Source organism: Papilio machaon, chromosome 5, assembly GCF_912999745.1.
Source record: "Papilio machaon chromosome 5, ilPapMach1.1, whole genome shotgun sequence".
In the NCBI taxonomy this organism is placed as follows: domain Eukaryota; kingdom Metazoa; phylum Arthropoda; class Insecta; order Lepidoptera; family Papilionidae; genus Papilio; species Papilio machaon.
The window spans coordinates 2,613,691-2,627,696 of NC_059990.1; the positions used below are offsets into that span (position 1 = coordinate 2,613,691).

General features: G+C 33.0%; 2 protein-coding genes across 3 annotated transcripts; both read right to left on the minus strand.

The window, feature by feature from the left end:
- Window positions 1–792: 792 nt before the first annotated feature.
- On the minus strand, window positions 793–2,300 carry LOC106721359 (transcriptional adapter 1). 2 transcript variants are annotated; one of them, XM_014516281.2, is made up of 3 exons: window positions 1,810–2,300; window positions 1,239–1,603; window positions 793–1,092 (listed from the first exon to the last, which is right to left on the minus strand). In XM_014516281.2, exons 1-3 carry the CDS (start codon window positions 2,203–2,205, stop codon window positions 942–944), a joined length of 912 nt encoding a protein of 303 aa, XP_014371767.1. In that variant the 5' UTR covers window positions 2,206–2,300; the 3' UTR covers window positions 793–941. The 2 variants fall into 2 exon arrangements, with proteins under 2 accessions (XP_014371767.1, XP_014371775.1); XM_014516289.2 differs by having other exon boundaries at window positions 1,014–1,087.
- Window positions 2,301–3,225: 925 nt separating this feature from the next.
- On the minus strand, window positions 3,226–10,624 carry LOC106707718 (cytochrome P450 4d2). Its single transcript, XM_014499131.2, has 11 exons — window positions 10,265–10,624; window positions 7,529–7,635; window positions 6,810–6,900; window positions 6,412–6,600; window positions 6,100–6,169; window positions 5,596–5,792; window positions 5,020–5,129; window positions 4,675–4,808; window positions 4,366–4,466; window positions 4,115–4,294; window positions 3,226–3,429 (listed from the first exon to the last, which is right to left on the minus strand). The coding sequence occupies exons 1-11, from the start codon at window positions 10,413–10,415 to the stop codon at window positions 3,269–3,271; spliced, it is 1,491 nt and encodes a 496-aa protein (XP_014354617.2). The 5' UTR covers window positions 10,416–10,624; the 3' UTR covers window positions 3,226–3,268.
- Between the last annotated feature and the right edge of the window lie 3,382 nt (window positions 10,625–14,006).

Sequence of the window (14,006 nt, forward strand, 5' to 3'; positions counted from 1 at the left end):
ACGTTTTTATTCTATTTATTTTTAATTCAGGAAAAAGAAAACAATAAGAATAAATTTATATTAATTAGATTGACTTTTATTTTATTTTAGTTAAAGATTTAAATACAGTCACATAAACATCTTAGTAAAATAAAGAAAAAAAAATTGTTTCACATGACAAGACTTCTCTACTTTACACTTTCTCTCTTTTACTTAATTGAGATAAAACATAATATTATATTTCTTTTAAATTGCAATATATTTGAAAACATTACATCTATTTAAGAAAAACATATCTTCTATATCTTATTTCTAAATTCTTCCGAATTATTCTCTATTTTACCTTAAGTAATACAAATTATATATATACACCATAAGATACTGTTTAATATTGTAATGTTTAATGATGAGAAACACATGGAAAATCTAGCAGACAATTTTGCTCATTCAATTATTAAAAATCGTATCAATCATGAAAACAGACATCGTTTAGTTGCAAGATTATTTAAACTTATATAACAAACTAGCTGTCGCCCGCGTCTCCGTCCGCGCGCAGTTAATAAGCTTTATATGACACGTTCAGAGATTTACCATAGCAGCGCCATCTAGTGATTACTTACTCAACCCAATCGAAAGGTATCGACATCTGTTAGAATCATTTGGAGTTAACAGATAATTGTGACTGTCAAATAATAACAGACAAATAATTAGCAATAAATTAAAATTGCGACTATAATTTGAGATTTAAACTATACTATCTCTCAAGTTGGATCGAACTGCACATGGTGTGCGAATTTTATTATAATCGGTTAAGTGGTTTAGGAGTCCATTGAGGACAAACATTGTGACACGAGATTTATATATATTAAGAATATGCCTTTTTGATACTATAGATAATTGCAAACTTACCTTAATTATGAATGCTTTATTAATGTAGTGTTTTAAATTATACATAAAACTATTTAATAACTGGGATGATTCAACATGACAGCAATCCTCTCCATATTCACAGCGTACACTGAATGACATGCAATAATATTTTTGTGTGTTAACAATGTATGGTAAAGTTCGTCCAGTGTAAGCCTATCTTCATTAGGTTGGGAGTTAGCTGAACTGAAACAAAAATCTCAATATTATTTAAAGACATGAAAAGGGTGATATTAATTTAGAAACTTAAGAGAACAATAGTGTGTCACGAGTTTACTAAGTTAAATATAATTGTTTAATCCATTCATCTAGTGCAATTCACAGAATCTCACCTGCAAGCAATTTCAAGAACAGCTGATTGTTCAACTTCATCAATAGTTGGAGGACAACGTGGACCAAGGACATCATTACTATCATCCAAGCCGACTCTGCCTTCACTCTGTGGGTCGTACAGTTTATTTGAATTACGAAGCCACATATTAGGCATATCACCACCAATATCATACTTGAAGTGCTTATTCCGTGTCTTATAGCCTTTTCGCTGGGATATAACTGCACTAATTATGTTCTTGAGAAAATGCTGTACAGCAACTACAATGAGATCTGCAGCTTCATCATCAGCTCCTTCTAGTCCTAGTTCCCACGCTGCTAGCATGAACCGACCAACAACTAATGCATGGTCAGGCAAAAATATTTCCTGCAAAATAAATTTTTGTAAAAAAATTATTTGGGACAAATAAATTTGATTGTTAATAAATAAGAATTTATTTTTAATTTTATGTATAAATTTATAAATAAAAATTTATAATTCCTATATTTACTCAAATGGAGATAGCAATTATTATTATTTACAAATATGTTCCAAATAACACCAAAGTTTTAAAAAGGTAATAAGTAGCTTACTTGAGTTGCATATTTGACCCCATCGCTTCCCGCGCCGGGTGGAGAGTTTGAAGGCAAATACTCCAGCAAGTCCACTGGCTCAAAGTTAGACCTTTCCGAAGTACGTGAATTTCTCTTATGTCGTCTACTGTTCCGATGCTGTGAGTTCGCTTTTTCTTGCGCTATGGTCATTGAAGTTTCTGCTAAACCTTCCACCTTATTCAGAAGTGCAAGTAAAAATTCGTTATGGTAATGCACTTGATCTATAGTAAGTAACGCGCGAGCTTCGGCGTCAAATTCTTCTTTAGTTAGCTTCATGCGAAACCATTGTTTCATGTGATTGAAATATTTGGTAGATTTTTCACCTAAAACTTCATTCAATTTTCGTCTAGACACGTTCAAGGCTTCTGATGCCATTATATTTGTGTTTTTTTTCAATGATATATTGTATTACTTTATTCTAAATACGCCTTTTAAGGAAAAAACAATCGAAGCATGTTGTTTTCAATGATTGTTGACATTAAATTTGACATTGATTTGACAGTAATTTTCAAAGAGTAAATAAAACAAAGAGCATCGGTGGCTCAGGGGTTAAGCACTTGACTTGCAATCTGTAGGTCCTGGATTCGAATCCCGCCATGTACCAATGTGTTTTTCTATTTTCGATTTACATATGTACATTTATCCGTCGTTCTTACGGTGAAGGAAAACATCGTGATGCAACTGTACATATCTGAGAAGAAGTTCAATGATATGTGTGAAGTCGATCAATCCGCACTGGGCCAGCGTGGTTGACTATGGCCTAGTCACCCCTAACTTTAGGGTAGGCTCCGAGCCCCTCGGTGGGAACGTATAGTGAGCTGATGATGAAATAAAACAAAAGCCAACCACAGAAAAAAAAAACTTATTTACTTATAAAAAGAATACATCCTGTCCTTTCCTAATAAGAAAAGGGTAGAGGTCTAAAATTAGCCCTCCGACATCATCCTCATTAGAAGAAATGCGGAATTGCTTTCACTGGACGCCTGTGTGCTGTGGTGGTCATCCGGCCCATTCGTGCACCCAACAAATATTGGTATTGCGGGATCTACCATTGTTGAATGATTTACACTAATTTCTCTAAAACAACAACGTTGAATTCTTATTATATATCCATTCGTACTGTTTCACATAATATGGATCGGATGGTTTCTGTTATTTTAATTGATTAGCAAGTCTTAGACGTTATATGTATCTAGTGTTTTTGTGAATTATCAAAGAGAGAAATTAGGCCAAGGAGGAGGTAAGAAATATAAACAAGAAGAAGTCTTTTTACTAATAAAATCACAAATACGATGAACTTTACAAAAAACCAAAAAGTGTTTATTTATAATACTTCACCCTTGTATATAATAAATTTTGTCAATCTTAAATGTGTTTACAAAAATTAATTTGTATTAAAAAAGAAAAAAACGCACATTATATTAAAGAAGAAATAAAATCAATGAATTTTTCGTGGCCTCAGTTTGACAAATAGTCCATTTTCTGGTCGCAGAATGAGATCGGATGTCAGTTCCGGTTCCAGTTTTGAAGGGAACAATTCAAAATGCCGTATAATTCCCGAGAGTGTAACTTTCATCTCTAAAATTGCGAACTTCTGACCTGGAAAAAGATGACCAAGATTGATATAGTTATTTGTAGGAGGACCTACCTTAGGCTTCTCAACCAGGCTCATGGAGCCCTGTTAATTATTGTTGTACTGAATAATATTGAGTTATTTTTTTTATTTTACATTTTACACACACACATTTAAAAGTTGACATCGTAAAAGATCTTTTTCGGTCTCTTTTTCTCATATAAAAATTATATGTTTTTGTCACATATAATAACCAATTAAAAAGATCCACACAGAATTAAAATTAAGGGAAGAGTCTACTGAATTAAATTTAAAGAAGAACCGATATTTTTTTTAAGTAATAAATAATTTAAAGGTCCGTATTAAAGTCGTTATTTTGATAATTTTGTCGAAGTACTAAAATATCAACGCAATAATAACAAACTCGGAAGAACGAATTTGGAATCCTTTTCTAGATAGTTGCGTTGTCTGAAGTTTTCATTGATATGCATTGGGACTGATGTGGTTAAAATTACATCCATAGTCACTGTTACATATATCTATAGTACACTGCTTTAGTAGGAATCAGATCAGGTTACTATTAGTACAAAATAAACGTATCAATATACAGGATGTACAACGAAGAGATTGTGGTTTTCCGTTTTATACGTCTTTTCCAGACAATCTGTTGATACTAGAAATAGAAACTAAATATTCATACTTTATACTTACCAATACAATTCCTGGGTCCAGCACTAAAAGCAAGCCAACTGAATGGATTCCTTACAACTGTTGATTCAAATCTTTCAGGTGTAAACTCCATTGGATCTATGTAGAATTCTTCCAATCTTTGCATATGGAATATGTCTACGATAACTGATGTATTTTTTTTTAGTTTCAAACCTGCTACCTCTATAAATAAAATAAAAGGTTTTGTAATTTTTTATGCAATTTCGTAATAGTTTTATAGGGATAATACGGACCTACGTCTCTTGTTATCATTCTTTCTATTAAAGGTACCGAGGGATACAGTCTGAGAGATTCTTTGATGACCTGTTCCAAATATTTCATTTGACCCAATTCACTGAAATGAAATAATTAAATTATTATTTTGCAAAAGACTTGTACTGTTTGAGAGAATATTCTTCGCTGCGACTCCTGACAATCCTTTGGTTGCCGGATTTGGGACTCGCCTGTACGCCAGATTATGGTAGATGGTAGAAAAGATTATTGAACATTTTTACCCACGCATCGAAATAAATTTGAATACATTATAAAAAAAATGGTTGGACCTGTACGTGGCATCCCGATACAAATCATCTGAGAATATAGATTTTTGTTCATTAAAAAGTTTTTCTTGAACATCTTTGTGTTTTGATATACAGTAAAGCGTGAAGGAGATTCCGGACGTTGTCGTGTCGTGACCCTGAAAAAATACAATATAAAAACTGGTTTAACAAAACTTTATGGCTTTATACCCGTCATCTTAAGGTTGGTTTACACTGCCTAAACACTCGTATCATAATATTGTGATCTTACTTTTACAAAGAAAATTAGTAGGATGAAAATAGGTTTTTGTTTGAATATTTGTAGCAAAGGAAACCTACAGTAAGAAGTCCCACAGAATAATTATTTACCTCGAACATGAATGTGTCCACTTCTTCCCTTATTAATTCATCGCTGATTTTTCGACCATCGATTTCAGCTAGCAAAAGGAGATCGAGAAATGCATGCTTGTTTTTAATACCTATAAATATTAAAGAAAAAAAAATGATGATCGTGTGTATTTATAATATGCTTTTGCTCTTTGACTAAAATCACAGCTGTTATAGCAACTATTTGTTGATTCCTATATTTTGTGGTTTGGTTTAATTTAGAGTTTCCGAATTAGACACAACTTATAACAGTGAATAATGTCAATGTTTCTTCACTGTTACTTCGTCATCTCCCGGCCGATTTCTTACTCTATGTGAGATCTGAACAACAGGTTTTTGTCTTCAAAATCAATCTGTTCATTATTTTAATCGTTCTTGATCATGGTACCCTACATGCAAACGTAGGCTTACAAAATATCAGCTGTAGTTTTTTTTTGTAGGTATTTGACCTTACTGATACAAACAGGAAATCAACGTTCACGGACATAGTTTCTTCCTACTTGTATTTAAATTCTTATCAAATTAATATTTTAAGCAATTAATTTGTTTTTTGTTTACCTATATCAGTGGAACCTGCCAGAGATGTGATGTTGGCTTTTTTAAGTTCCTCTCGTCTTATTTCTATCACTTTCTTGGTGTGCGCGTGAAGAACATTTATAGCGTTGTCTTGTATTTTTCTATACGCCGACAAATTAAAAACCGTTTCTTCAGCTATAAACGGATTTCGCATTCGAAGAGCGGCGACCGAACTAACTCTTAAAGAACATTTGTCATAATAATAAAAAATATTATAACAATTATATAGTATTAGGATTGTTGTACTTAATGAAGGTCTATGTACAGTAGCAGACAAAGACTTCATTAGACTTTGACTGATGGCTTTATGAAGTTGAAGTTTTTGAGGCAAGTACAGTCGCCGTCGCTCGCGGTGTTCACTTTAACGTGGAACACCGCGAACGACGGCGACTGTACCTATTGCCACTAAAGACGTGGCCAGAAACTCACGTCTAGTCGCAAAGTATAATTGTATTAGTAATGTGGTAGTTTTATTTGAACACTTACTCTGATATTGCCTTTACGTATTTAGATTCTTTGTCTTTTTGAGCATTGAATGACATTCCCATGATTGATTCTGCAAGTAATATATTTATCGTAAAAATAAATATCCTTTGAAAATATCAGATTGAACGACAAAAGTTTATACGAATATACAAGGTAACTATAAAAAATAAAGCGAGGTTTTAAGGTAAGTTTTGCAATTATTACATGCAATAACCTTGAATGTATTTTTGTAGGTTTTTCAGCAGTGCAAACTCACGGTTGATAAAACAAATCATGTGCTGTAATTTAAGTACATATTCAAGAATAATTTACCAGTCACATTGTCCAAAGCCGCAAGAGCGATCAGCGGGAATATGTTCACATCAGTGTCTCCGTCCGCAGACGTCATTAAATTATCACGTAGGATCTGTTCGTTTTTCCAAAACACGGGAATGAAATTTTGAAGTATATTAAAATGGAACGCTGGTGTCAAGAATTTGCGGTGTGAACGCCATTTTGCACCTAAAATGTATTTTTTCGAATAATTTTAGGGAAAAAATTGACAAAAGAATTAAATGTAATTTTATCTTAATCTGACCGGTGTAGATATAGGCCTAAAACTGGGGGCTAATATAATAAGGTAATATTTAAAAATCTGAATACTAGAGCAAGAATAGTACGTAATTAATAAAATTAAATCGTTACTCATTACAATATTAGTTTTCATTTACCTGTGGATGTTAAAAGTCCATCGCCAAGCCAAGCTCGTAAAAACGAGTAGGATCGACCTTTTGTTATAATTTCAGAGTGTGACACTATCCCCTGCAAGATAAAATTTACTAAAAAAAATATTGTTTTATGTGCTACGTAACACAACAATTTTTTTATTTAAATTGTAGGTGATAATTTGACCTCTGTGCGTGAGAGTACTCGCTTTACCTTTGATTTATCAAACACCTTTAGCTTATTTAGACCGAGATAGACTAAGAAAAATTATTATTTATATATATTATTATAATTTTTTTAGTCTATCTACCATATAAATTACAACTAGTCATTTCTGTTGCCTTGCATACTATACACATTCATTCTACGGATGTACGGACTAGAATTTTATCGCATCAATGACTTTTTGTTATACGACCTTGAAGAAAGACTCCGAGCATGCTATCTTGACCGTATATACTCGTAGATCAGTTATAATTTTACAGTTCATGTCAATAATAAGCAATCTATGTATATAAGTGTATAAATTAATACTATGATTGCTATTACGGTATGATTGCTATTTGTGTTGTGGACGACATTTGTCTTCTATTGTCTTAGTGCTCGCTCCCATGCATTTCGCACTGTACTATACAACGTCTTTATATATCTGATATAAAAACTTTTTAAATGCTATACTTTTATTTCATTAACGTATATTAAAGTCGCTAAAATAAATACTAACTTCAATGTATTTTGGATGATACAAAATAATGTATCGACTCGAAAAGAGATGGACACGGACAGCTTCTCCAAAACGTTGCTGAAAGCGATGCAGTAGATTCAAAAACTCTGTAACAAATGAAACATTCGTATAGGCTTTAGATCATCAGGTATATCATCTGTATTTCTTAACGCCGCGGCTGTGAGACATCAGGACCTGTAGTTTAAACTGTACAAGTTCGAAATATAATAACAGTGTTTAGCTAGTAAAATCTATTTGAGTTTTGGACGACTCAAATTAGAATGGATAGTTAACTTTACTAATAAATTTCGTTACTGTAATAAACATGTAAACAATACTTATGGTCACCTTAATAAAATCGTGCCTTGCATAAATTAATAGTAAGTAATTTAAACATGCAATTTTTATTACAGGAATAAAAATCAAGTTTTTAGCTAACGACAGAGTCCAATGGTAAGTTCCGAGCTATGCATTTAAATTTTGTTTTGTTTTGATATTTATATCAAGCCAAAAATAGTAATTTTATTCTTTCAAATTCTAATGCTAAGTTTGATTACTTTATTTACACTTCCTTAATAGCAGTGAATTATTTTTGGTAATAAACTTGTATTACCTTAAAAGTAAAAAAAAAAAACTGATTATAAATCAACGTATACCTTTTTACGAAAAGATTATTTATTGTAAAAATATACACGCCAGCGTTTTTCTTTGCCAAATGTTTTGCATAAATAAAACATAAGATTTAAAGTTGGGTATGGTATGAATGTTTATTTATATCTGCATTTATAAGATTGCATCTTCTTGAGGCTGATAACATAATTAATACCATGTTAATATTTGGTATGTTTAAGTCGTCGGGTGATGTCATTAAACCTGACTTCATTTTTCTGAGCTATATTTTTTCTGTACAATATGTACGTTTTATGTATGTTTAAATTATTATTTTTTCAGACGACCACACAGAACAGGTGTCAAGTGGAAATAATTCCGCATATCGTTTGATGAGTGTGCGTGCCGGAGGTCTTATTCATACTTTTATAAGGAAAGGATGGGAAGTGAATTTGACGGAGGAGGGGACGCACAGGAGAGGGATATTTTCTCTTTCTGTGCGACCCTCCTCCGTCAATTAAAGGTACGCATCTGCGATTGCGGATGTCTATGGACAGCAGTCGCTTCGCCATTTCGGCGCATTCCGGTAGCCACTTGCTTGAATGTCACCTTACAATATATGAAAAAAAGAATGTTATAATCTGTAGTTGTCAAAAAGACAGCCTTTAAACAACAACAGTCGGAAAATGTTACAATCACCCTACAATAGTCGTGTTATAGTATATTTATTTTGTAAAAGGGGCAGAGTTCACGTTCGTTGTTACGTGCTACTTAATTTTACCTGTAAATTGAATAACGGGAACGAAGGCGACTGTACTGTGTAATATGTACTAATTGTTTATTAAAACACTAGCTTTTACCCGCGACTCCGTCCGCGCGGAATAAAAAATAGAAAACGGGGTAAAAATTATCCTATGTCCGTTTCCTGGTTCTAAGCTACCTGCCCACCAATTTTCAGTCAAATCGATTCAGCCGTTCTTGAGTTATAAATAGTGTAACTAACACGACTTTCTTTTATATATATAGTAGGGTGGCCCAAAAAAATAAATTTTTTGTTTTTTTCGATTCTCGTGTGAAAATATGTGAGTTTACTACAGGTTAAAAAAAAATCTTAAAAGGTCGCTCAGAATTTTTGAAAAATTCCAAAATTGCCGAAAATCAATTCGGAGCGACCTTTAGAAAATAAAATTTTGACGTCAAATTTTCAGAATCCTTATATTATTTTACACTTAAAAAGATGACATGACGAGAAAAAAAATTAAAACAAAAAAAAATCTGATTTTCGGCAATTTTGGAATTTTTCAAAAATTCTGAGCGACCTTTTAAGATTTTTTTTTAACCTGTCCTTTGGTGGAGGTTCTTAAAACATAGTAAACTCACATATTTTCACACGAGAATCGAAAAAAACAAAAAAATTATTTTTTTGGGCCACCCTAATATATAGATTACATAATTTTCCAAGGATTTTAGAACCAAAATTGACATTAAAACACCAGATACCCAGCAATTATTAATTGTTAAAATAAATAATTATAATTTGTAATTGTAGAAATTAAAATTGAAATTGTAATTATCTATCTTATTAATATTATAAATGTGAGTGTTTGGATGGATGTTTGTTTGAAGGTACCTCCAGAACGGCTCAACAGATCTCGATGAATTTTTAGAAATTTGACATAGATCATAGTCTGGAAGAACACATAGACACTACTTATTATGTTATTTTTTTAATTCTACGCGGACCGCGCGGGCGATAGCTGGTGAGTTATAATAGTAATAAATGTTATCTATATTACTTATAGGTAACACATAAATGTATACAAGTACCATTATGAAGTTAATTAAAAATTATCGACATCACGCAATATAAATAAAAACAAATAAGTAAGATAAACAAAATGACGAACGATCTTACTTAATATTATACTCGTAAATGCGAGATTAGATGGATGGATGGATTTGTTAGAAGGTATCTCCAGAACGGCTTAACAGATCTCAACAAAATTTGACATAGATGTAGAACATAGTCTGGAAGAAGACATAGGCTACTGTTAAGTCTATTTAATTTCCGCGTGGACCGAGTCGTAGGCAAAAGCTAGTAAAAAATAAAATAATAAACTTACTCACCTGTTGGTTTAACGACGAAGTCAAGTCCATTACCTACCAAAGGTAAAGGTAGGGGACCTCTTATATCACAATTTTTTGCATCCCATAGCAAATTAAACCAAGATATTAATATTATAAATATTACAGAAGTGATTATTAAGAATAAAATCATAGTTAATATTGTATCGAAAAGTTTAAATGGTAAATAAAAATCTGCCACTAACTGCGCATAAACAACCGTCCTGTTTAATAGTCACTTTATAAGTATAGGTCTCACTGACTCGACGCGCGACTGATAGTGAATAAATAATTTATGTTGATATCTTTGTATATTTCATGGACATGACATGTTTACATTTTTATGCATTTTGCGAACTTTAGAAATATTTTGACATTTGATTCCATAAGAATTAAGTCACCGGCTTATAAACAGCTTATATCAATAATGGACATTAGGGCTGTTGCGTATCAATCTTACTTTTTAATTTTTTATGAAGCAAACTGAATAAGTATTAAATCAGTTATTTATAAATAATTAGCTAGATATGATGCTGTTAAATTGAAATAAAATTACAAACATACTGAAACCACAAAGGTTTTCGCATATATAGATCAAGGAAGTCACGGGATGCAACTAGTGCAATAAGCATCTATAGTAACTGAGCACGTGTAATGAATTTAAACCTACCTACTGGTTGCCCTTGCACATAAAAAATAAAAAGACATTTGGCAAAAAGAACCTGTTTCGTCTTTGATATATGAATACGAAAATATACTTCGTAAAGGTGCAACCATCATTGGAACATAAGCAATCCAAAGTCAAATTAGTATGTATTCAAATTATTACATAGTCAAATAGTGGTAGACGCCAGCAATAACAACATCTATTGCACGAATAGGTTGTTTGCTCGTTTGCCACCTTATCATATATAAATAAATAGTACGGTAGTAGGTACGATAAGTATATATAAATATTTTCCAGGTTCTATTTGCACTTGGGGTCAAAATTTGTTTTGGCTTAAATGAATTCCTGTTGTACGGTGTAAACCTCATTCCCAGTTTTGTTTGAACTCTACCTAAAAAGGTTGATGATCATGGTCACTATCATTGGTACACATCTGAGATGTTGTAACCCATGTAATTACCAAAAAAATCTTAACCGAACTGAAACCTTTGCCTTACATTTATTAGTATCTTTTATATCAATAATGGTAAAAAGCATACGATAGGGTTCCGAGGAAGGTTTTGTGGTGGGCTTTGAAAGTGAAAGGAGTGCCTGGGAAATACCTGCAGCTTATTCGTGCTATGTATTGTCGAGCCAATACACACATCCAGTCCGCTGTTGGCGATAGTGACAGGTTTGGTGTCTCGGTAGGCCTACACCAGGGTTCGGCTTTAAGTCCGTATCTCTTCCTCCTGGTAATGGATGCGCTAACATCAGACATACAGGAGGAAGCACCCTGGTGTATGCTTTATGCTGATGACATCGTGCTTGTCGGGGAGGATGAATGCGAGGTGCAGAGCAGGTTGGAAAAATGGCGAGATAAATTGGAGAGAGCTGGTCTTAAAATCAGCAGAACCAAAACTGAACATTTATTCTGCGATTTTGGTGGTCCGACCAGCTTTTCTCCAATCGCTTTAAATGGTGTTGACCTACCAACCTGCTCCGATTTTAAGTACCTCGGTTCACTCGTCCAATACGATGGTGGTGTTGACCGGGATGTGAAAAGCCGAATAAATGCAGGTTGGATGAAATGGCGACAGGTCACCGGTGTGACTTGTGATCCAAGAATGCCACCCAAGCTTAAAGGACAGATCTACAAGTCAATCGTAAGACCTGTCTTATTGTACGGATCTGAATGTTGGGCCACCAAGGTTTCGGATGAAAGAAGATTGCATGTAGCTGAGATGCGTATGCTAAGATGGATGTGTGGTGTGACAAGAAAAGATAAAGTTAAGAATGTGCATATCAGAGGAAGTTTGAAAGTAGCGCCAGTTATCGAGAAATTGAGGAGCAGAAGGTTAGCGTGGTTTGGACATGTTATGCGGAGGGATGATAATCATATAAATAAAAAAGTAATGAGATTGAATGTGGATGGCTATAAAGGTAGAGGAAGACCAAAGAAAGTATGGATGGATTGTGTGAAAGAGGATATGCGTAAGAAGGGGGTAAATTCAGATATGACGGCTGATAGAGATGTATGGAGGAGTAGTACATACTGTGCCGACCCTCCATAGGGATAAGGGCAGGTTGATGATGATATCAATAATGGTCTCGTTTGTTGTGATCGCATTTCAACAGTGTTGCACACACGTGAATTCATTTTGGCGCGTTATTTAAAAAAATCTGTTGTGTTAATTCCCTGTCGTATTACATTATATGTATCTCGTAGAGATTAAAAATTGACGATTGAGTCGTCTGATAAAGTAATGCTATAATTTATTAGAGGGCCGTTGCATAAACGATTGAACACATACATTATTTTTTTTCAAGATGTATTGTAGGATGTACATTTTTTAAAAAAATTATTAAAAAAATAAGTTTTAAAATTGATTGAATCGTCTAAATCATCAAAGTATAACGGTCTTGAATAAAAAAATATTTTATTACCGAATGAAAATGAGAATCGGAATATAACGCCGAATACGTGCATTATAAAGTAAAAACATAAAATAAAAGAAATGAAGTCATCAATGCTATAAAACTTGTTTCTGTACAAGGTTTTGTGTAAATCAAATCGAGTTTAACTGGTCTATCAATTCAACGACAGACTCAACATGACAAGATGATAACGAATAATCGATTTCGAATGCTATATTAATTTTGATCAAAATCTTTTCAAAAATATGTTTGTCAGTTATTCTGCTCTTTGCCGTTTGTTGTCAATGTCAAGCTGTCAATGCAGTTGTTATTGACCTCCGTGAAGTTGGCCCCCTCACTTTAATTTTTTTAACTTTTTTTTACGCAAATCGTTTGAGAATCGTTTGAGAGGGTTTGAGAGAAAAGAAATATTGTTTGAGAGTTCCTACTTTCTCCGTAAAAACAATTTCAAATTCTAGTGTGAAGTTGGCCCCCTCACTTTACTTTTTTTTATTTTTTTCAATGCGAATCGTTAGAGAGTCGTTTGAGAGACATTAAGAGAAAAGAAATATCGTTTGAGAGTTTTTACTTTTTCTGTAATAAATATTTTAATTCTGGGCATCGAAAGTTACAAATCGATTTTCCTTTTTTTCCGAATTAAATATGGCAATCATGCACTTGGACGTTTCAAATTTATTGTGTAGGTAGAGAATGGTAAGAGAGTGATTGAGAGAAAAGAGAAATCGTTTGAGAGTTAATACTTTTTCTGAAATATATATTTCAATGTCGGAATCGAAAGTAACAAATCGATTTTCCTTTTTTCCGAATTAAATATAGCAATCATGCACTTAGACGATTCAAATTTATGGTGTAGGTAGGGAATGGTAATAGAGTGATTGAGAGAAAAGAGAAATCGTTTGAGAGTTAATACTTTTTCTGAAATATATATTTCAATGTCGGAATCGAAAGTGACAAATCGATTTTTCTTTTATTACGACTTAAATATGGCAATCATGCACTAAGACGTTTCAAATTTATCGTTTAGGTAGAGAATGCTTAGATAGTGACTGAGAGAAAAGAGAAATCGTTTGAGAGTTAATACTTTTTCTGAAAAATATATTTCAATGTCGGAATGGAAAGTTACTAATCGATTTTCCTTTTTTTCCGAAATAATTATGGCAA